Source organism: Aegilops tauschii, chromosome 5 (genome assembly GCF_002575655.3).
Source record: "Aegilops tauschii subsp. strangulata cultivar AL8/78 chromosome 5, Aet v6.0, whole genome shotgun sequence".
Lineage (NCBI taxonomy): Eukaryota > Viridiplantae > Streptophyta > Magnoliopsida > Poales > Poaceae > Aegilops > Aegilops tauschii.
The window spans coordinates 249,771,808-249,795,551 of NC_053039.3; the positions used below are offsets into that span (position 1 = coordinate 249,771,808).

The following is a 23,744-nucleotide window of genomic DNA, read 5'->3' on the forward strand; positions in this document are numbered from 1 at the left end:
TAAACATTTATCATGATATAAGGAAATATAAATAACAACTTTATTATTGCCTCTAGGGCATATTTCCTTCAGAGGGAGTAGTCCACCCTTGGGGCTGAGGGTTTGTACTAGTAGCTATGTGTTTAATCTCTCTCTCTCTCTCTCTCTCGTGTTCTTGAGATGGCACGATCTTGATGTATCGCGGGCTTTGTTAATATAGTTGGATCATATGGTGTTTTCCCCTCTCTATCTTATTGTGATGAATTGAGTTTTCCCTTTGAGATTTCGTTTTATCGGATTGAATACTTTTATGGATTTGAGAACACTTTTTGTATGTCTTGCCATGAATACCCATGGTGATAATGGGGTATCATATTGATTCACTTGATATATGTTTTGGCACTCAACTCGCGGATTCCCGAGGTGACATTGGGGTAATCTATGCATAGGGGTTGATGCACGTTCTTGTCTTTGTTTCTTCGGTAGAAATCTTGGGGCATTCTTTGAGTTTCTTTGTGTTGGATTGAGTATTATGAATCTGAAATTATTTGGTATTATTTTAGTATGAACTCTTGGATAGATCAATCGGAAAGAATAGCTTCAAGGTGGTTTCGTACCCTACAAACATTTCCTTCTTATGTTCTCCGCTAGATAGGAACTTTGGAGTGATTCTTCATCGCACTTTGAGGGATGGTTATATGATCCAATTAGATTAGCATTGTTGAGTAGCGTAAGTATGGACCCTAGGCCTTGTTTTCAAGCATTGCAATACCGTTTGTGCTCACTTTTGTTACATGCTACCTTGCTATTTTTTTATTGTCACTATCACAAAAATCAATATCTACTATCATTACTACACTTGTATCACCATCTCTTCGTCGAACTAGTGCACCTATACAAATTTCCATTGTATTGGGTGTTGGGGACACAAGAGACTTCTTAATATTTGGTTGCAGGGTTGTTTGAGAGAGACCATCTTCATCATACACCTCCCACGGATTGATAAACATTAGGTCATCCACTTGAGGGAAAATTGCTACTGTCCTACAAAACTCTGCGCTTGGACGCCCAACACGAGTCTACAAGAATAAAGTTGCATAGTAGACATCACTGACAGTCCGCAATCACTAAAGCCGTATGCACCATGGATTATGTATGCAATTGAGCAGTTCACCAATGATAAATTCTTCTGGGCTTATATTCCGAGAGCTTTCATTCTACCAGTACGTGATACTCTAGGTATGGTGAAGGATATTGGGAAAGGGAAGGCACCTGTTGATACTGTTGCCACTGCATTTGCACCTGATTCTGCTCCGGAGGTTAAGAAAGCCAAGGTTGAAATCCCTCATAATGAAAATCCTTCTCTTTATGAAAATTTGCATTCGCATACAACAAGCATTGGAGAGCCACATCAAGCTCGATCGAAAAGAAAAGCTAGAGCTACTGACCGAGTTGAATCTGCTTCATAACTATGCTCGCCAAACCCTTCTGCATGAGAAGGAGGCAAAAAAGCGCTCCTGGACTCTCCTGCGGCAACATTATTCTCGCAAGCAGCTGGCTGCGAAAGGAATCACGAAGGATTATGACTACCTGGATTTAATTGCTGCTCCTCGTATCCAAAGGCAAACTCCTGTGCTCCCTGGTCTACATTAACCGACCTGCTGTTTGTCGGACATGATGATGAAATTGAAGACACAAATGGAACACTCATATACAAGCCAGATGCTCGTCCCACTAGTTCCTCCAGAGCCCATGCTGCTACTCCTGCTTCGGCCTCGACCATTCCTCGCTCTGTGGATTCTGATTCATCGAGTGGTTTTAATTTTGATTCAGAGGATACGCCGGAAGAGTAGTTCCTTGTATGTTATCTCTTTCCTTTTTGACACTTGTTGACAAAAAGGGGGAGAAGTACATCAAGTGATAGATGAACGGGGTTTTTGCATGGTGTTTTCATTTGCCTTTTGCTTTTCGCAGTCGAACAATTTGGTTTTTTTCCCGAACAATTTGCTTGATGAACTTAACACACCGACTGTGGTGTTGAAATACTCGGTCACCATGTAATGTTAATAACCCCCCTGCAATGTTATTTGCTACGAACTATCTGTTTGCAGGTACCCTTGCAATGATTATCCTCGATATTTATCTATCATGCAGGGAAAGTGTTTGCACTACAAGAATGACAGGAAATCATCGAGTGATAGCATAAATGGGGAGAAGTACATTGTGTACTAGATGAACTTTATTTGTTGTTGTTGGACATGCTATAATTATTAGTCTTCGATTACCAAACCTTACAGGAGAAGAAAGTCAGTCCTAGCCTAAATTTCTTAAATCTTGAAAGATATCTTTATGACTGACAAAGTGTTTTTCCTTGCATATATCCTTCATATCATCCTTGTTGCAGGAAAATCACAACTGAAGCATATCCACTCCGACTCATATTTATCTTGCTCCATACATTCTTGATCATTTAGCTTGTAGGAAACTCCTCTCATGTGGATTCAAATTGTGCTATGAGAAAACCTTCATGACTTATCTTTCATCACAAATCATTTCAATGTATTCATTATATCTAATTCAGTTTGAAGATTGTGTGACAGGAATTACCTTAGACATTGTCGAGTGCATTGAAATAGGTCAAGGATGAAATCATAAATCAATGTCACTCATACGAAGATTTACCTCGCTACACTACGGTTTATTTTATGCCCTCATGCATACCTTCATGGGAGCGTGTTTTATCTTCGTAATTATTTCTCGTCATTTATTATCCTTCACATTACATTCCATTCTTTATCTATCCTTTGATGTGATATGTTTTGTCGACAATTGTCCAAAAAGGGGGAGATTGTTGGTGCAATATCTGCCTACCTTTGTTTTGGAGATTGTTTGTAGAAACATGTATGGACTGACTTGTTTGCTAGTGCATACAGAGATAAAAGGTCCATACAGAACCGAAGAGAATGTTGTCTCCGGTGCCAAGTTCGAGGAACTTCACCGAAGCACATCTGCATTGCAGAGAAGAACAAGCTATATTTGTTAAAGTCATATAGACGAGAAGATTGATGTGAAGGAATTAACCCCTCGAAAGTTTACTGCTGAAGCGAAGCATATGTTTCGGTATCGTCGTCCGAAGAAATTGATTGCAACGAGTGGAGGTCGAAGACAAAGTGAAGACGTAGTATTCATTTCGTTGTTCTTCTTCTACTTATTTGAGTCATAGAACCTCCGTACTATTAACAGGGGTATAGGTTCTCGAAGCTTAGATCCCCTGTGATGCTTAGCCAAAACCTATGAAAGTTGCGAGAGAAATCTCTTTGTGTTCCGAGCAAATACATGCCAGCAAGAGACTGTGATCTTCTTCGCTGTGAGAGATTTGTCTCAGACCGAGGAGTTAGCATTACTTGCTTCGCAAGCAATGTTACCATTGTGCTCAAATCCGACCGTTGGACTCGTGTCGTTCGGCCATTGGCTGCTCTCGATGTCCAATTTGGTCGTTTCCCTTCAGGGAAGGCTGCAGCTATAAATAGCCACCCCGATCCAACGTTATTCGTTTGCTACTCCGCTTGAGATTTCTGAGAAGATTGATTTGAGCAACCCCTCTCCGAGTGATTTGAGTTTAAGATCCACCGAGAGAAAAATCAAGAGCCCAAACTTAGACAGTGGTTTGGCATCACAGAGTTAGAGTTCTTGTACCTATTACTCTTGTGAGTTGTGCACTCTTTAGACGGATAGGTTTCGGGTCAAGTGTTGAAGAGTTGTTGTCTTCACTGAGCTAGATCTTCAGCAACCAAGAGTGATTGTGGTTCGCGAAGGTCGACCGAAGGTTTGGAGATCGCCAACAAGTATCTACCACGAGTGAAATCACCCCAAGTCTCATCAGCTCTGCATTGAAGGATAATAGGGTGAAGAGAGTTTATCTTTCGTGTTAAGCCACAGCCCCTCCAACCAGACGTAGCCCTTTGGCAGAAGGGTGAACTGGTCTACCAAATCCCTCTGTCGCCATCGAGCACCACTAGTTCAATCTACTTTACTGCAATTCTTTCAGCAGTTTACTTTCGTGCTCTGTGTCGATAGTTTATCTGATCATTATCTTCTGTTTTATTTCCCTTTCGCATCGTTCTATTTTGTTGTCAACCTTGGATATCATTGTGTTTATTCTGTTTCATTCTCATCACTTGATTTCATTCGTCCATGTCATATTCCACGGTTCATATGTGATATCTCATTATAGTTTTACTACTCTGTGTGTATCATGTTGTGTCTCATTCTACTGCATCTGTTTGCATGTTGCATTACTCTCATCGTAGTTAAACCTGTGATTTCCCAAGCTCGTACTGTTATCACTTCTTTGATCGAGGAATATGCTTCTGAAGATGAAGATTGATTTAGTTCATTTTCTTCTTTCCATTATTCCGCTCCAGTGTTTGGGATCGGTTTCAAAACATTCAAAAGAATTTTTAAACCTCCCATTCACCTCCCCTCTGGTTGATATACTCTCGGTCCTAACAGAGAAACAGGTATAACACGCTGCTTAACTTTATATTTAGCAACACGATTATCAGGCAGTTGGGGAACACGAAACCCATCATATTTGGCGGAGCATTCACCATGACATAGGTTTGAAGTGTTAATTGGCACATTAGCTTTATCACAACATCTCTCTAGGAAGAGATGGCCCAAACACAGATGGTGCGAGAGCCAAAGGGGGGCCAGATGCATTGCTCAATGTCACTATTACCTCAAATAGTAGCAGGTGGTGAAGGACTGGAGCTCCTTGCAACAAGGGCAGGTAATTGGATATGAGGAACATCATGCAAATAAAATGAGATCTGAATCCCTGAAGTCGTCTAAAGGATGTTCAGAAACAATAGTATCCACCATATGTTTAGTCGCGTAGCATCAGTTGGAAGAAACAAAGATCTTAGTCCCATGTCATGAAGGGGAGCATCCACAAAAGGAACAAAAGTTTCAAATACATCAATGTTGGGTCCATCTGTATTGGCAATATTCTAAAAAAAGTTCTTCAATGACTACTGAGTTTCGTGTGTCAATATCCCTTGCATTCTGCCCAAATCCTGACGCCAAGAGGGGGAAATACAAAATCCTGACGCCAAGGGCTAAAATAGCAACTAGATGAGCGAAAACATGTGACAAAAGATTACAAAAGCTCATAGTAAGCAGGGGATAAACTGAATAAGCAACAACCAAAGTGTGTTCTCTTATAGAGAATTCTACCTGAATCTCAACGCTAAAAATTTGACTGCCATGGTCATTGGTTAATAGAGAGCCTCACCAACAACGGAGTTTAGGGTGGCAAACAACGGAGTAGCTTGGATCTCATCATGGCATATGTTCGAACTGGATGAAGAATGCATAGAAATAGACTCATTCCAAGCAAGCACAAGGCTATCGGTAATGTTATCAGTGAGGGGAACTCCATGATCAACTAGTAGACCTTCTATATTCAGCTAATCTTGGAAGTTAACAAGTGTAGGAGGACCATGCTGAGCGACTGGGGTATGAGGCCAAGCATTCCAAATTGGTGATGTCGGTGGGGGTAATCAGATCCTATGGTTGACCATTATCATGGTAGGCAATAGTATGGCCTATCATTGGAGCATGTGCATTATGCACAAGCCAGTAATGCAACTATTGTTGGTAAATCTATTCAACAGTCATATCCTCACTAAATAAAGGACGTGGATTTCCATTAGCCGGCAAAGGCTATTCCATATCATGGTGTACTTCAAGCAAGTGTACATTCCAATCATTACTCCACAACACATACATCGAAAATGTCCAACACTTTCGAGCTCCCCCATGTGGACACATAACTAAAATCTTTAGGGCTCATTCTCATGTGAATAACTCTAGCTTCAACCAGACATTAAATTTGTTTCATTGTTTCAAACATCAAGGATAACACAACAAAAAATCTCTCCAGAGAAGAGGGTTGTATCATAGTTCGTAAACTTGCAATATACGTTAGCTCAATGGCCAGCCAAAGACATATAGATCACTGACGAACATCGCCCAGGCTTCTCGGTATGCCTTTGTGTTTTCTCCTTTTGAGTTGAGTGTTTTGAATTTCATTCTCTGACAATGAATTTATTATTATCCCAGCAATTGATGACCACCAAACAAGTTAAAAATGAGAACATTTGTGTCAAAGCCAAGCTCGTGAAAGGAACTGACAAGAGGGCAACCATAACTACAACTGGTCAGACTTTCTCCGTATCACACCATCAAGGAGGGCAACATCTATGTATTCGTCTTCAAAACCAAGAGATAGTGGTTGTCTCTCACATAGCAGACAATCTTTAGGTCTAGCATAATCACATCTTACTCATTTCTACCCATTAAATATCCGAGATGGCACACTTTTGGCAATTTTTGCTCCGTACAGTGTCATGTAAAATATGGATAGCACACTTTTGGCCTTGTTTTGCCCCATATGGCGCCGTGTGAAATACAATACATGACAACTGGTATTTCTCCAATGATATGTGTTTCCCCTATGTAACTGGATGCTGCCACCCAATTATGCTTCATGGTTGAAACATCCTTGGAAGATGTGTTCCCCTACATGTAATGGATCAGGACTTTTTTATTGAGCGCAATGGACCAAAACCTTCAAAATGTATACTATGTAATATATTAGGTGTGTATCCTCTCCCTAGGTAGAAAAGTTCTATCATGCTTGATCGATTAGGCATTTAGGTCCGTGCAATTGATTCTCTTGTAGCCTACACATGAATGGCCTTTCACACACGAACTAAAATACATAACGCAACTTAACTCACGAAGGTGCACCCTAGATTCTAGTTACATAATAATGTGCATGCACATTCGACAAGAACCTAAGGATGCACCACAATTATTTGTTGTTGGTTTTACCACTCTTTCCATGAGCACATTGCCAGAAAAATATGGTCGACATATTTACAAAGTGAAAAAAATATCAGCATTGTAACACAGGATGTTACTAGGGTAGTACATACTTAGTATTGGAAGCATCACGCCTATGGTGTTCAACTTTGTTCAGTGGTGAAATCTTAGAGGTTATCTTGTCTAGAATATAAATATTCACAAACGCCATTTATACCGAAGAATATCACATAGCACTTTCATCATTACTAAATTATGCACGAGCATCATTTTCAATGGCTTTTTTTCATCTTAGTGCTATATGAACCATTCAAACATAAATTTTTCACCCACTTTAGACATCACTTAAACATACACAATCTTAGACCCAAAAGCGTCCTCGCACATTTTAAAATTTATTTAGGCAATATAGAAAACAATTGGGAAAAACCAACACATCTTGTTCTCGATTATTATGCCATGCCTTTGGACACACACGATGAAGGCAAAATCTTACACCAAAAGGCAAAGGAAATACATATGTGTCTCGTGAAAAAACTTTTTGGATGAATAACATGGAGAAGGAAAACTTGCACTAAAAAGGTAAAACAAATACATATGTGTCGTGAAAAAACTTTTTGGATGAATGTGTGAATTGCATAATTATTCCAACAAAATATCAGGTCTTCCTCAATCTAGGGAGCTTACAACAACTACAATTCTAGCTCTGACTCAAAATTTCAAATTCCATCAACTATATTAGTTACTTCTAGTTCTACATTGTTCTGTTGCAATCCAAATGTGTCCAACCCATCTATATAACAATACAATGTGCCATATATAATTTGTTCTGAGTAGATTGCAACATTACAATGAAGAGTCATTATTGTGCCATATTTACCTACACAAACTATAACCAGATAATGAATCAATTATCATTGTTATTTTTTTGGAGCAATGTTGTTGCACCGTATTAATGCACACCAACCATCGTGTACTGGCTTATCACTAAAAGTTATGATGAAACATCCCTATTACACTACATGGATTTATAAAACATATTATAGTGTTGTGAAGCCATTTTTCTTTACCCAGCACTGTAGAACAATCATTCCATGGCAACTTTAAGAAATAAATAGGATGTAGATGGAAAACTAATGACTAATGTACATGAAAAAATAGACAAAAGACATCAAAAGCTATTTAGAAAAACCTAGTTACCTAGTGAGTGAGTGGAGCAAAAGATGCCCTTTTGGTCTGATGAACCAACAAAGCTAATTCATCTTTAAATATGTTCTCGCATGCGTATAATCTCAGATCTCTCTCCTCTTGAAAATATTGTCGTTACAACAAATTCATATACTCTAGTAAACAAGAATGATTAATTCCTTGAATAATGTCACTGCTAGTTGTCGATTTGAGAGGTTTGCATGGAGATTATCTGAAAGTTTGGCGACCAAGGCATTAGTATGACTAGCAACCTTGGGTGAAGTTGCATGATAGTAAGTGGTATATGCATTCTAAATGTGGGCTCACATGACACTCATTTAAGGGAAGATAAAAGATATTTCGTTGAAGAAGATGTCGAGGGTCCAATCTATCCATCAGTGACGGGCAAAATTTTATTATTAAGTATTCTCCGTGCACATGTCTTCCATTTTCCAAGTGATGGAAACTGGGGTATCATGATTTCAGACTAGAAATTTCTATGCTCGGGGAGTCGAGAAATTAGGCCCCCATGTATATATCCATGTATCATCGTCTTGGGAGACCCGTAGAGATCCCACCATTTTGTAGGAGAAGCAGAAACTAAGCATATGCACTTTGGGATATAGGTGAGATGAAAAGATCAACCAAGTCCTCCTGATACAAGACATACTCGATTGTAGAAATTTCATTTATCACAAAAGAGTGCAACTAGGCCATTTCAACGAAAAGCTTGGGGTCAATCAATTATCTTCCCAAAACAGAATTGGGTTGCCATTTTTGACGTTGCATCTAGATATCTCTTTAAAGATGGGCATTAACCTAATGGTGTCTCTCTGCCAGAAAGAGTCATCAACGACAATAGTCGTTGGAGGGCTGTTGGGATAATGCAATTCCCAAAGCAAATTCAACCAAGAGATATCAAAGGCGATTGTAAAACTTGTGACGGTTTTTCAGAGTGAAACCAATATTTTGCTTTAAATGATCTAGAATTCTAGTTCTTCTTCTGTTTGGGGCCTTCAAACTAGCTCCTACACTGTCAGGGGCGGATTCTTTTTGTTATATCCTAACACCTACATAACAAATGCTTTACATATTGATCTAATTACTTAATAATCCCTTTTGGCAGCATGAAGGTACACATGTCAAACACGAGGGGGGATGAGAGAACCCAATTCACTAATTGGAATCTGGATGCATTGGTTAGGAAATCATACCAACATGCCAATCTCCTTTCAAATGTTTGAACTAGGGGAAGTACCTCATGAACCCTTGGTTTAGTTAATTAGACCCAAAGGCAACCATAAGTATGTAAAAGGTAGAGCACTAAGCTGGCAATTTAGGTCTTTAGTTAGATGTAAAGACTTGACCTCATCCACATTGACTGGAATGGAAAAATATTTGTGAAAATTAACTTTAAGCCTTGCTGAAAGACCGGAATCTTCCAATAATCGATGCAAGTGTCTAACTGGAGCAATATCTGCATACATACTGACTAGAGTATTGTTTGTATATGCCCTGTTGAGTACTCAAGCGGCGACGTCAACTGAGTCGGTCTCTGCAAATGATGTTTTTTCATGGCTCTGCTAACAATGTAGACCAAAGGGGTCTACAACTAAGACAAATAACAAAGGTGATAAAGGATATCCTTATCTAACTCTCCTCTTGCAATTTAAAACTTGCCAGACACTAGTGGTGGAGCTTGCAGCAAAAAATCTAGGTCAGGCAAGCGGCAAGGGATTGCTCCTAGTCGGCTTTCCACGACCCATGGGTTGGTTATAATATGAGTAGATGCCACAGAGTTGGGCGGGCCGAGCTGCAAGGGATTGCTCCTAGTTGGCTTCCCACGACCCATGGGTTAGCTGTAATATTAGCAGATGCCACAGAGCTAGGCGGGCCACGATGCGTGTTGGCCCACATGAAACTTCACCACTACTAGGCACTCCATTTAATAGGATTCTCAATCCAATAGCACCATTTGCTACCACATTTGCTTCAGAATTCATGAATCACTTTATGCTCAATTTTACGGAAGGCATTTCAAAATCTAATTTAGGATCATAAGTTCTTTATTTGACTTATGACAGTAATGTAGGTACTCAAAGCCTATGAGACACAATCTAGAATTATTCTTGGATAAAATCATATTGATTCATGTGGACCAACTTTAGAAATCTATTGGCAAGCAACTTGGTGAGGTGTTGGACAGAGCTACTAAGCAAGGTAAGGTGTTAGGCTGGTGTGAACTGGTTGTGTTGTTATTTATGAGAAAGCCTCAATATCACAGGCTATTGGCGTATAAACACCAGCGTATAATCGGTGTGCACCAGCTGTCACTGGTATTTACTGCGAAGCACATTCACTGCACCAGTCAAAGTATAACCGTCGCACACTAGCTGGCACTGGTATGTACCGTGAAGCACGTTCACTGCACCAGTCAAAGTATAACTGCCGCGCACTAGCTGTCACTGCTGTAAAGCGTCATTGCTGCATCGTGTTAATGTATAGAAGACAACGTATAGCAGGGGCGCACCAGTTGTCGTTATTTACACCAACCATAATACAGCACCGTGTTAACGTATGAAACGACAATGTAAACACGTTGTACCAGTTGTCACTGTTATTTACGACGAAGTACAAGTATTGGAATGAACTGACACATACACATCTAACATTGTGCACAATCATGTTCATACGGAGAACCAAAGCCAAGGATTCACAACGGCGAACTATTGTGATATTTAGGCATCATCAAAAACTGTCCCACTAATATTTGGTTGGAGGATAGACCACCAAAATAACTCAAACATGACTAGAAGATTGGAATGACCAAACCAACAACTCAAAATTTTGCCTCGATCCAGGTGTTGACCACACCACACCCTTGGCGCACAAGCAAAGCCATGGTCATTTCTGAATGAACCAGCCACCAAAAAACCAAGCCAAAAATTTGAAAGAGGGGAACCGAAAAAGAGGGGAAAGGAGACAAAACAGCCAACTTTCCCTCTCCCCAAGACCACGCCCCAACCGCGCTATTTAATTCACCGTGCAACCTACACCTTCCCTTCAGAGGCCCCCCCTCCGCTCCTCTGTAACTTCGTCTTTCACCTTCCCATCTCCTCTCCCCATCAAAACCGCACCGGGAGGAGCGAAAGCAGACTGCCATCTTCCTCCATGGACGCCTACGAGGCCACCAAGGTGGTGTTCGCGCGGGTGCAGGCGCTGCACCCGGACCTCGCCTCCAAGATCATGGGCATGCTCCTCATCCAGGACAAGAGCGAGGAGGACATGATCCGCCTCGCCTTCGGCCCCGAGCACCTGCTCCACGCCGTCGTCGCCAGGGCACGCGCCGACCTCGCCGCCGCCCACCACAGCAAGCCCTCCTCTCCGCCCACCGCGTCCTGGGGCGCAGGGATGTCAGCGGAGGACGCGCCGTTCCCCGGCGTCGACCAGGCGAGGTACGAAGGCGGCGGGGAAGGGTTTTACCCGCCGGAGGAGTTCGGGTGCTGGTCCCCGGCGAGCGGCGGACAGCACCGCCGGAGCTTCTCGCTGAGCGACGCCGAGGCGGCGGCGGGCGGGTGGAAGCCGTGCATGTACTACGCGCGCGGGTTCTGCAAGAACGGCTCCTCCTGCCGGTTTGTCCACGGCCTGCCTGACCACGTCACCGAGCAGGACATGGACGTCTGGACGGCGGCCATGCGGTCGGAGCTCATGTCGCCCGCCTTCCCCTTCTCGCCGTCGCCCAGAGGCCTCAACTTCCTGATCCAGCAACAGCAGCAGCAGCAGCAGAGCGACTCCCAGAGGTGAGACGATTACCGATTTACCCCCCAAGATTGCATTTTTGGTTTCTCTCTCCAGTGCTAATCTTGCTTGCTATTCCAGGGCGGCGGCGGCGGCGGCCATGCTTCTTGGCGGTGGGGGCGACGACATGCACAAGTTCTCCGTGCGGTCGCCTCGGATGGACCGCGGCGGCGACCTCGCCTCCAGCCCCGCCGCGCGGCAGATCTACCTGACATTCCCGGCCGACTCCACCTTCAGCGAGGAGGACGTGTCCTCCTACTTCAGGTACCTTACCAAGCGCGCGCGCCGCCGCCGCCATGGCCGCTCTCCTTGTTCCGTTCAAGCAGCAAGCATTTTGCAGTCTTTCTTTCCTAACAATGAGAATCGATCCATCCATGGAGCAGTTACTACGGGCCGGTGCAGGACGTGCGCATCCCGTACCAGCAGAAGCGCATGTTCGGCTTCGTCACGTTCGTGTACGCGGAGACGGTGCGGCTCATCCTCGCCAAGGGGAACCCGCATTTCGTCTGCGACGCGCGCGTCCTCGTCAAGCCCTACAAGGAAAAGGGCAAGGTCCCCGACAGGTTCAGGCACGCTCCGCCATCGCCGCCACGCATTTCCTTTTCCACTTTCCGCCGTCGAATAGGAGCAGTAGATCGTTTCAGTTAATAATGGCAGGTTTTCTGGGATGGAAACGCATTTTTCTGACCTTGATTCATTGCTGTATGAACTGCAGGAAGTTCCAGGCCCCGCACCATGGCGACTTCGCCGGATGCACGACGCCCACCGGGCTGCTCGATTCCAGGGACCCCTTCGACCTTCAGTCGCCGCAGATCGGTGAGCGATACAACCGCGCTGCTGCATTCTTCTTGTCTCGCCGATCACAAATTAATGGGTGCTGCGATTGATTTGTCAGGGCCGAGGATGATGTTCGGCAACATTGGCAGCCACGAGGCGTTCCTGCGGAGGAAGCTGGAGGAGCAGCAGCAGGCGGCGGAGCTGCAGCAGGCCATCGACCTGCAGAGCCGCCGCTTCATGGGGCTGCAGCTTCTCGACCTCAAGAGGGGCCACCACCATCTCGGCTCCCCCGTCGCCCCGCCGTTGGCTCTCCGGCAGACCGATGGCATTGGCAACAGCAATGCCATTCATTTGGAGGATGCTGCGATCCAAGGTTTTACTTCACTCACCTCTTGATCTTGACATGTTATCCTCTTCTTGCATGCCATGGCATGGCAGGAGAGGTTGCTCTTTGATCAATGGTTGTTTTATTTTTACCTGGAAAGAAATATCACTGATCAATGGCTGTGACTTTACTGTGGCAGATCACAAGATGAGCAGTGCCATGATGATGACATCTGCTCCTGCTGCTATTTGTGCCACCATTGCCACAGAAGGCAAGCAGGAGGAGGGCGACGGGAGTGCCAACCAAGGGGTCAACTCCGGGGAAGATGAGAAGAGGGAACCTGGTCCTCCTGGAGCAGCAGCGGCCAGTGCTAATGGATTCCAAGAAAGGTAGGATTTGTAGCAAACAATTACCAAATGGAGGTGTTCTCTTTTGGGGGAAAGGAAATAAAGGGCGTGCACACATAGCATAGGAGAAAGTAAACAAAGCAAGCTTGCTGCTTCTTGCTTTTGCTTGATTGCTTTTCTTCTCTTTCTTTATCTATGTACAAGTAGTGTGTTAGTACTAGTAGTATATTATTCTCATTGACTAACAAAATGAGGCCCCAAAAGCCATTGCAAAAGGAGGTCAGGGTATATAGGCTGTTAACAGCGAGTGCTGATGATAGGTTGCCCCTGATTGGCGCTTAACAAAGGCCAAAAGAAATGTAAAGGCAAAGGGTGGGATCATCATAAACAAAGATGAAAGAAACTTGAGGAATGATTTCTCAACTAATGGCAATTTTTAATGCTGGTTCTTATTGTTCTTTCAGGATGCATTGTTATACTATGTGCTTAATTATTATGATTATTGTTTGAACTGAACTGCAGCGGCGTGGAGGAGCACAACCTGCCTGACAGCCCCTTTGCATCTCCCACAAAGACGAAGGATGCTGCTGCTGCTTCTTCCTCTGCAGAACCAGCCCACGCTGGTAGCATCATTGGCAACAACAGCAGCCCTCATCTGGTGGCCTCGTCTCTGTTCCCTCCTACCCCAACTGCCCTTGAGCTGCCCCCATACAAATCCTGCTTCTTCCAAGTGCCCAGGTGAGAGAAGCATCAAGACCTTTCTTCGTTTGAACCTTCCATGTTCTTGTCTGTTGCTTGATGTAACATTATGAATATCTGTGTGTGTGTTTCGCTTCAGGTTCTCTCCTGGCCATGGAGCCATCGGGCTGTGAATATTAAGCAGAAAACAGGGGTCTCCTTTCCTCTTAATCAGAGTAAGTGTCAGCAACCAAGCCCTGCATTGTCTAACAGGGATCATTCACTACTCCATTATGATGCAAACAGAGACCTTGGCCCTGATGGTTATGTTATGTGTATGCAGGGAAGCCATGAGCACCCCATGAAGTGGATGGAAGGAAAAGGCTCTAACAAATAATAGATGTAATCCCCAGAGAGGAGCAGCGACACCACCAACAACAACAGCAACAGAAGAAAGGAAAGGAAAATCTAGGTTGTTTTAGCTCTAGCCAGCCTTAATTAAGTCAGTCAGTATATGATAGTAGTAGTATAAATAATACCCCTCCTTAGTAGTCAGCTGCTCCAAGAAGTAGTAGTAATCAAGAAGAAGAAGAAGAAGAAGAAAAGAAAACTGTGTGTCTGTCTATCTTCATGCATCATTTTGTATGCTGTGCTCTGTAATTTTATGGATGGATCTCAGAATGGTGATGATAGTAGTGGTAAACTGAACCAGTCCGTCCTGGTGTGTGTGTGAGGTTGTGGTGGCCAGTTGTTGTGAAGTGACGTGTCTGCATACATACAGATATCGAAAGCAAACAGGTATAGAGAGGGAGAGAGGAGTGGACAAAAGCCAGACAGAGGTCGCAGAGGGGAAAGTGATGACCGGGACCAGGGCACGCACTCAGTCACGGGCGCAGAGGCAGATACAGAATCCTAGTGGAATCGCCTCAGCGGAGCAGAGGCAGCGTCCGTCCTCTCTTCTGCCCATGCCCTTGTCAAAATAGACAAGGTCATGCTAGTACTCCTCAATGTGCATCCTCTGCATCTTTACATTTTCCTTTTTTTTGCCCTTCTCCCTTTTCAACTTCCTTTTCATCATTCCGGAGCGTATATGCTTAAGTCTGAATCAAAAATCTGAACTGATGAAAGGGCAGGCCTTGATAAGTTGAAGTTGAGCCAAGTCGAACAGCATTTCATCCGGGTTCTTGCCTGGGCTAGTCTCGATTACTGGCGGCAACGAGTGGAGAGCAGATATCCGGGGCATGTCTCGTAACTCGGAGACACTGGCTGCATCTGTTTGTAGCATTATTAAATTTCATTGTGCGCATTGCAATAATTTTATAATCATGGAAGTATGTTACCACTCCTTGAAGTTGGAGTAAGAAAACAAGGTGGGTCCTCGGCCCCAGGCTGAACATGGCGACAGTGCTTCTTGGCTCTTGCATGGTCAACATCTGGTCAAGGAAGCAAATCATCACCTCACCTCGCCTGTTCAATCAACAGGGCATCCACTTCCAGTGATCCTCGCCATATGGAACATCTCATCTAGTACAACCAAATCACTCAAACGAGAGAGGATTCGGGGCACGCAAGTCCAGCGCGTGTTTTTATTTTTTGACTTTGGTATTTAAACTTTCATATCTTTAAAATAAAAGTTTAAATTAAGTTCTGTTTTTATATTTGTGTTTCTCGTGACGAGGGCTTTCAAATAAGATCCATCTTAAATATGTTTTGATGAATTTTAAAGACAAATGTTAAGTTTCAAGTCTTAAAACTTAATAGGATTGACCGATAAAATTACGATTTTCAAATTTGATCTATGAAATCTGGTAAGAGCGAGCAAGAAAATCGCAAGTTTCAGATGAAAATCTGTAAGTTCCAACGACTGAAAATTAAAACTTATTGTGCGTCTATTGTGCTCTCATGTGGGATCCAACTACCTCACGAATCGTGAGGCAATCTAACGGCCGGACAGGGCTTGGCAGGTGCGTGCCCTCGCACTTGCGTACCCATTTGAGTTTCCATCCATCAAACCGTTCCTTTATTGTTCAAGCAGTATTGGCAACTGGTGGGTGACGGCGTGGTACAAGAGGTGCTCCATGTATTGAGAGGCAGCAGTATGCCGGCGGGATGGAACGACACCATTGTCGTATTGATCCCAAAGGTTAAGAACCCTGAAAAGTTGAAAGATTTACGCCCTCTTAGCCTATGCAATCTTGTGTACAAGCTTGTATCCAAGGTTACTGCCAACCGGTTGAAGTGCATTTTGGGGGAGATAATATCTGATAATCAAAGCGCTTTTGTGGCCGGGAGACTCATCTCGGACAACACTCTGTTGGCTTATGAGCTATCACACTTTCTGAAGAGGAAGAGGTTGTTGGGGAACGTAGTAATTTCAAAAAAATTCCTACGCACACGCAAGATCATGGTGATGCACAGCAACGAGAGGGGAGAGTGTGTCCACGTACCCTCGTAGACCGAAAGCGAAAGCGTTATCACAACGCGGTTGATGTAGTCGTACGTCTTCACGATCCGACCGATCCAAGTACCGAACGTACGGCACCTCCGAGTTCAGCACACGTTCAGCTCGATGACGTCCCTCGAACTCCGATCCAGCCGAGCTTTGAGGGAGAGTTCCGTCAGCACGACGGCGTGGTGACGATGATGATGTTCTACCGACGCAGGGCTTCGCCTAAGCACCGCTACAGTATTATCGAGGTGGACTATGGTGGAGGGGGGCACCGCACACGGCTAAAAGATCAAACGATCAATTGTTGTCTCTCTAGGGTGCCCCCTGCCCCCGTATATAAAGGAGCAAGGGGGAGGTGCGGCCGGCCAGGAGGGGGCGCGCCAGGAGGAGTCCTACTCCCACCGGGAGTAGGACTCCCTCCCTTTTCCTTGTTGGATTAGGAGAAGAGGGGGAAAGAGGTGGAGGAGAAGAAGAAGGGGGGGGGGGGGGGAGGGGGCGCCGCCCCCCTCTCCTTGTCCTAATCGGACTAGGGGGGAGGGGCGCGCGACCCTTGCCCTGGCCACCTCTCCTCTTCTCCACCAAGGCCCACTATGGCCCATTAACCCCCGGGGGGTTCCGGTAACCTCTCCGGTACTCCGGTAAAATCCCGATTTCACCCGGAACACTTCCGATATCAAACATAGGCTTCCAATATATCAATCTTCATGTCTCGACCATTTCGAGACTCCTCGTCATGTCCGTGATCACATCCGGGACTCCGAACAACCTTCGGTACATCAAAACATATAAACTCATAATATAACTGCCATCGTAACTTTAAGCGTGCGGACCCTATGGGTTCGAGAACTATGTAGACATGACCGAGACATGTCTTCGGTTAATAACCAATAGCGGAACCTGGATGCTCATATTGGCTCCCACATATTCTACGAAGATCCTTATCGGTCAAACCGCATAACAACATACGTTGTTCCCTTTGTCATCGGTATGTTACTTGCCCGAGATTCGATCGTCGGTATCTCAATACCTAGTTTAATCTCGTTATCGGCAAGTCTCTTTACTCGTTCCGTAATACATCATCCCGCAACTAACTCATTAGTTGCTATGCTTGCAAGGCTTATAGTGATGTGCATTACCGAGTGGGCCCAGAGATACCTCTCCGACAATCGAAGTGACAAATCCTAATATCGAAATACGCCAACCCAACAAGTACCTTCGGAGACACCTGTAGAGCACCTTTATAATCACCCAGTTACGTTGTGACGTTTGGTAGCACACAAAGTGTTCCTCCGGTAAACGGGAGTTGCATAATCTCATAGTCATAGGAACATGTATAAGTCATGAAGAAAGCAATAGCAGAATACTAAACGATCAAGTGCTAAGCTAACAGAATGGGTCAAGTCAATCACATCATTCTCCTAATGATGTGATCCCGTTAATCAAATGACAACTCATGTCTATGGTTAGGAAACATAACCATCTTTAATTAACGAGCTAGTCAAGTAGAGGCATAGTAGTGACACTCTGTTTGTCTATGTATTCACACATGTATGATGTTTCCGGTTAATACAATTCTAGCATGAATAATAAACATTTATCATGAAATAAGGAAATAAATAATAACTTTATTATTGCCTCTAGGGCATATTTCCTTCAGAGGTCGGGTGGCACGGGTTGCACAGTTCTGAAACTTGATATGAGTAAAGCGTACGACCGCGTGGAGTGGTGTTTCTAGGAAAGAATGCTGCAACAGTTGGGATTCTGTGATGGATTTGTGCAACTTATTTCGAAGTGAACACAACTGTTTCATACAAGTTCAAGGTCAATTTCTAGTACATCGAGACGGTGGTTCCAGGCAGGGGGTTACACCAGGGAGATCACATATCTCTGTATCTCTTCCTGCCGTGTGCTGAAGGTTTCTCGGCCTTACTTTAGGAATCAGAGGGGAATGGTCACCTCAAAGGAATTAAAATCATGCCTACAACACGAACGGTTACACATTTGCTCTTCGCTGACTACTCGATGCTATTCTTCGAGGCCACACCAGTCGGCGCCTCTGAGATCAGTAGGATATTGCAGGAATATGAAGCAGGATCAGGACAAGTGGTCAATGGGGACAAGTCATCCATTATGTTTAGTAAGAACACTAAGGCGGTAGCGAAACAGGCGGTTATGGCACAACTGGGACTCCAGCAAGAAGCAACGAATGACAAGTATCTTGGTCTACCCATGTATGTTGGTCGGTTTGTTTCCCAATGTTTTGAGTATATTAAGGGCCGGTTGTGGGCAAACATCCAAGGATGGGTTGAGCGCTTCTTACCGATGAAAGGAAAGGAAATTCTGGTTAAATCGGTGGCCCAAACGATTCCCACCTATGCAATGAGCTTCTTTGATCTGACTAAAGGGTTGTTTGAAGAGTTGAGCAAAATGATATGCAAGTTAAATTTGGAAATGAGAACACACAATTCTTCCACACAAAGGCTACCATTAATCATAGACACAATCACATTGCTATCCTACAAAATGAGGATCAAGTTGAAATATCTGATCATGCTGGAAAAGCTGCTATCTTGTGGAATGCAGTCAAGCAAAGCTTGGGTGTGTCTGAAGAAACCTTTATGCATTTTGATCTCCATGATATGCTGCCACAACAACATGATCCTACTCTATTTCAGAGTTTAGAATTACCTTTTGTTGATCAAGAAATCAATGATGTAATTAAGGAATTACCCAATGACAAGTCTCCTAGACCTGACGGTTTCAATAATGAATTTTATAGAGCATGTTGGGATATCATTGGACCTGATATTAGACAACTAATTCATGATTTCTATGAGGGGAATGTCAACCTGGAGAGCATCAAGTCATCTTACATTACTCTGATTCCCAAGGTGGTCTGTCCTTTAAGTCCCAATGACTTCAGACCAATATCTTTGCTAAATAGTTGCCTCAAAATTATCACCAAGCTATTGGCCAACAGACTAGAAAAGATCATTTTGAAGATTGTACACATCAACCAGTATGGGTTTCTTAAGGACAGAGCAATACATGATTGTTTGGGCTAGGGAAATGAATACTTACATCAGTGCCATGCTTCAAAGGAACAAGTGGCTGTCCTCAAATTGGACTTTGAAAAAGCTTTTGACACACTTGAACATTAAAAAATCCCGGAGATTCTTAAGGAAAAAGGCTTTGGCAGTAAATGGATCAACTGGATGAAAATGTTATTCAAATCTGCCTCATCTTCTGTGATACTTAATGGTGTCCGTGGAAAGAAATTTTATTGTAAAAGAGGGGTTAGACAAGGAGACCCTCTCTCCCCACTACAGTTTGTCCTTGCTGCTGATCTGCTCCAATCCATTCTAAATAGGGCCATGAGCAGAAACTTACTCAGCCCCCCCTTAATATTACTAGTTGCCATGATTTCCCTATTGTGCAATATGCTGATGATACTCTGGTGCTTATGAAGGCAGATGCAAGGCAACTATTTTGTCTCAAGGCCTTGCTCAAAACTTTTGCTACCGCCACAGGTTTGAAGGTCAACTACAATAAATCAAACTTGGTGCCCATAAATCTATCCGAGGACAGGACTGAAATTATGATCCACACCATGGGATGTAAAAGAGGGTATTTTCCTTTCACCTATCTGGGATTACCTCTTGGTCTGGTAAAACCTTATGTTGAACAATGCCTTCCTTTAGTTTATAATATTGCAAAGAAATTAATGGGATTGGCAACATTCATGACACGGGCAGGGAGACTACTTCTGGTCAAATCCATCTTAGCTTCACTTCCAATATTTTGTATGTGCTGTCTGGACATCCCTGAAACCATCGAAAAGCAAATTGCAAAATATTTAAGGCACTGTCTCTGGAGGGGTTCAGACATGGATGATCATAGGCCAGCAATGGTTGCCTAAAGTGTGGTTTGTAGACCCAAAAACCAGGGGGTCTAGGAATTTGCAACCTAAATGTGCAAAACAATGCTCTACTACTAAAAAATTTGCACAAGTTTTTCAACAGACAAAACATTCCCTGGGTAAATTTGATTTGGGAATCTTATTATAGTACTGGAGTACTGCCTGGTCAGCATATGGTAGGGTCTTTTTGGTGGAAAGCAAATTTGAGACTGCTTGACCTGTTCAAATCTATGGCTAGGTGCAACATTGGGAATGGTAAGGCTGCTTACTTGTGGACTGATCAATAGCACTCATCCTACCCGAGTCAGTGCCTGCCTCACTTATTCTCCTTCACTAAAAATACATTGATATCAAGGGAAGAAGCTATCAACCTGGAATACTTGGATGACCTTTTTCACCTGCCTCTGTCACTTCAAGTTTCTGAAGAATTTCAACAATTAGAGATCATCTGTGAAGAAATCAGAATGTCAGAATACAGAGACCGCACTGACACCTAGAGCTATATATGAGGTTCTACCCAGTTTTCTTCTTCAAAAGCATATAATTGCATGATTGGAGTGAAGAGAGTACCCCCTCATTTCCAGTGGGTATGGAACACATCGTGTCAACCCAAGCACAAAGTGTTTTTCTGGATGGTTTTGCATGATAGAGTCAACAGAAGAAACCCCCTCAGAAGGAAAACCTTTCATCTAAATTCATACAATTTTGCTCTTGGGGGCGTCAGCAGGAAGAAACCCTATTTCACCTTTTCTGGGGGTGCCCCATTGCTGCTACCTGCTGGGACTTTGTCTGCCCCAACATGGCTGCTACCATGTCAGTGCTAGAGGCTATTGAAGATGTCAAGGAAAAGTTAACCCTGCCATTTGCCATGGATATCATTGTCCTGGCCACTTGAGCCATCTGGATAACTAGAAATAATCTGATATTTCAACAAATCCAACCTTCATTGCAAAAATGGAAAGACACATACTTCCTGGAGCTTAACCTGCTGAAATTCAGAATGGAGAAGAAATATGTTGTTCACTTTCAATCATGGCTAGACTCTTTGATGTAATTTTCCTTCTATTTTCTTAGCTTGACATAGTTGTCTCTTAGACTTTAGGTTTTGATATTGCTTCTTTTCCTTTTTTCCTAGTTCTTCTTTATTTACTTTTTTCAGCTTCTTTTCACTTTCCTTTGGCTCATCTCAAGCCTTGTAAGACCTGCCCTTGGGCCTTTCTTTATTTAAAAAAATTGCAGTGGGGATTTTCCTACTGTTGAAAGTGCAAGTTATCAACTAGAGGGGTTGAATAGGCAATTTTTATGAAAGTCTTCAAGACACGAGGTCTTTGAAGACAAACAGATGAAATAAACCTACTGATATGCAGCGGAAGATAGACTACACTAGACAAGCCATAGTCAAGTGAGCAGTATTGTGAAAGTACGAAGACTATCAGCAGCTAGGTAGTATGGATGAGAATGGAAGACAATATGAAGCCAAACAGGTAAAAGTCTTCATACAGTGAAGTCAATCAGATCAGACAAGCAAGCAATGACTTCACGAAAGACAAACTGAAAAGTAAAGGAAGTAGGGGATAAAACCAGTTGCTTGGTGAAGACAATGATTTGGTAGACCAGTTCCAGTTGCTGTGACAACTGTACGTCTGGTTAGGGAGGCTGAGATTGAACTCAGAAGACCGCGTCTTCACCTTATTCCCCTTGAGCTAAGGACACCCCGTCCTTGCCCAATTACTCTGGTAAGTCTTCAAGGTAGACTTACAAACCTTCACAGACTTCGTTCACCGGCAATCCACAATGGCTCTTGGATGCTCAGAATGCGACGCCTAACCGGCTGCAGGATTCACAGTCCTTAAGTGTAACAAGTCTTCAGATCACGCAGACAGAAAGACTTCAGTGATGCCTAACACTCTTTGGCTCTGGGTGTTTTGGGCTTTGTCCTCACAAGGAACTCTCTCTCTCAAAGGCTTCGGAGGTGGGTTGCTCTCAAACGACAAAAGCCATGCACTAACCCTGAGCAGCCACCAATTTATGGTGTAGGGGGTGGGCTATTTATAGCCAGGAGGCAACCCGACCTAATATGTCCGAAATGACCCTGGGTCACTAAGGAACCGACACGTGTCCAACGGTCGGATTTCAAACACACACGGCAGCTTGGTTTGGGCTACAAGCAAAGCTGACTCATCCAACTTTGTATAAGATTTGCTCCCATTGTCTTCGCTCGAAGACATAGGATTTTGGTTGAGCATCACATCAGTCATCTGACTTTGTTCACTTGGACCCCACTTAACAGCCCAGTGGTTCCTATGACTCAATAAAGAAGAAAAGGAAAATATGAAACAACTATGTCTTCGCACTCCATAGTCTTCAAGTGAATGTCTTCACAGGTCATTATCTTCACCGTGAATGTCTTCACGAACCACCATTGTCTTCATACATTTTTAGGGGTCATCTCTGGTAGGTAAACCGAATCAATGAGGGACTACCACCTATGTTATCCTGCAATTCTCACAAACACATTAGTCCCTGAACCAAGTTCATCAATACTCCAAAACCAACTAGGGGTGGCACTAGATGCACTTACAATCTCCCCCTTTTTGGTGATTAATGACAAGCTGGTTGAAGTTTTCAACAGGGGTAAAAGTATGTGAAAGTTAAGGATCATAGCCATTGTCTCCATAAGTTGTAAAAGGCCCCCCTGAAGATGTGCATATAAGTAGTTTGCTTTTGAATGCAAATGCACATGGCAGGTTTTACTTTGTGGAGATCCTCTTCAACACATGAAGACAATTCATCATGCATATATTAGAATAATGAAGATAATGAAATGCATAATGAGAAATGGACATCTGCAGAATGACTTCATGCGCATCACAAAGTGGCAGCAAAAGTAGCAGATGACCATCAATTTTAAGTGTTACAACTCAAGAGGCAAATAGTTTCAAAACGAGAGTTGTAAGAACTTAGCAAAAATAGGCAACCACCCCATATGGACCCGCTTGAAGACTATCAACTCATATGCTTCTCCCCCCTTTTGTCAGTAAGGACCAAAAAGGTTTGAAGACATAGAGTATCTACTCGTTCCCAGTTGGAGAAGATGTTGGAGCAGCAAGGTTGACGTTAGTGTTGGGCGGTGCAGACATGCCTGGTGCAGAGTCATGGTGCAGTGAAGCCATAGCTGGTGAAGTGGCATCGTCTTCTTCATCAACGACTCTCGCAACAACAGTTGCAGCCGAAGATGAATACTCAAAATCTTCAATGGAAGGTGTTGGACGCGAACTTGCAGATTGTGGTGGCCTAGAGTCTAACTTGAATTTCTTTGTGAAGCCATCTTCGCGAAGATCATCTTCAGAACAGAGCAGTGTGAGGCTCTTCCAGGACCACCGACAGGCTTCA

At 43.6% G+C, this 23,744-nt stretch overlaps 2 protein-coding genes across 5 annotated transcripts in view; one reads left to right on the forward strand and one right to left on the reverse strand.

Annotated features, from left to right (window-relative positions):
* LOC141022737 (uncharacterized) overlaps window positions 1-23,744 on the reverse strand; it is a 237,716-nt gene that overhangs the window by 183,771 nt on the left and 30,201 nt on the right. The window contains exon 2 of the mRNA XM_073498996.1: window positions 21,126-21,134. Within this exon, the coding sequence (XP_073355097.1) occupies window positions 21,126-21,134 (9 nt within the window). The remainder of the gene's footprint in view (window positions 1-21,125; window positions 21,135-23,744) is intronic.
* LOC109733346 (zinc finger CCCH domain-containing protein 22) lies at window positions 11,082-14,691 on the forward strand. 4 transcript variants are annotated; one of them, XM_020292546.4, is made up of 9 exons: window positions 11,082-11,858; window positions 11,938-12,120; window positions 12,240-12,425; window positions 12,572-12,672; window positions 12,752-13,006; window positions 13,158-13,347; window positions 13,828-14,043; window positions 14,144-14,219; window positions 14,327-14,691. In XM_020292546.4, the coding sequence occupies exons 1-8, from the start codon at window positions 11,230-11,232 to the stop codon at window positions 14,175-14,177; spliced, it is 1,794 nt and encodes a 597-aa protein (XP_020148135.1). In that variant the 5' UTR covers window positions 11,082-11,229; the 3' UTR covers window positions 14,178-14,219; window positions 14,327-14,691. The 4 variants fall into 4 exon arrangements, with proteins under 4 accessions (XP_020148135.1, XP_020148137.1, XP_040245478.1 ...); XM_020292548.4 differs by having other exon boundaries at window positions 11,132-11,858; window positions 12,240-12,419; XM_040389544.3 differs by lacking the exons at window positions 13,828-14,043; window positions 14,144-14,219; window positions 14,327-14,691 and adding an exon at window positions 13,570-13,732 and having other exon boundaries at window positions 11,132-11,858.

Excerpts from the sequence above, each read along its gene's own strand:
- LOC109733346 (XM_020292546.4), top strand. The coding sequence starts at position 11,230 with ATGGACGCCTACGAGGCCACCAAGGTGGTGTTCGCGCGGGTGCAGGCG. Across the intron at positions 11,859-11,937 it reads CAGCAGAGCGACTCCCAGAG|GGCGGCGGCGGCGGCGGCCA; the intron begins GTGAGACGATTA and ends TTGCTATTCCAG. Across the intron at positions 12,426-12,571 it reads AAGGTCCCCGACAGGTTCAG|GAAGTTCCAGGCCCCGCACC; the intron begins GCACGCTCCGCC and ends TATGAACTGCAG.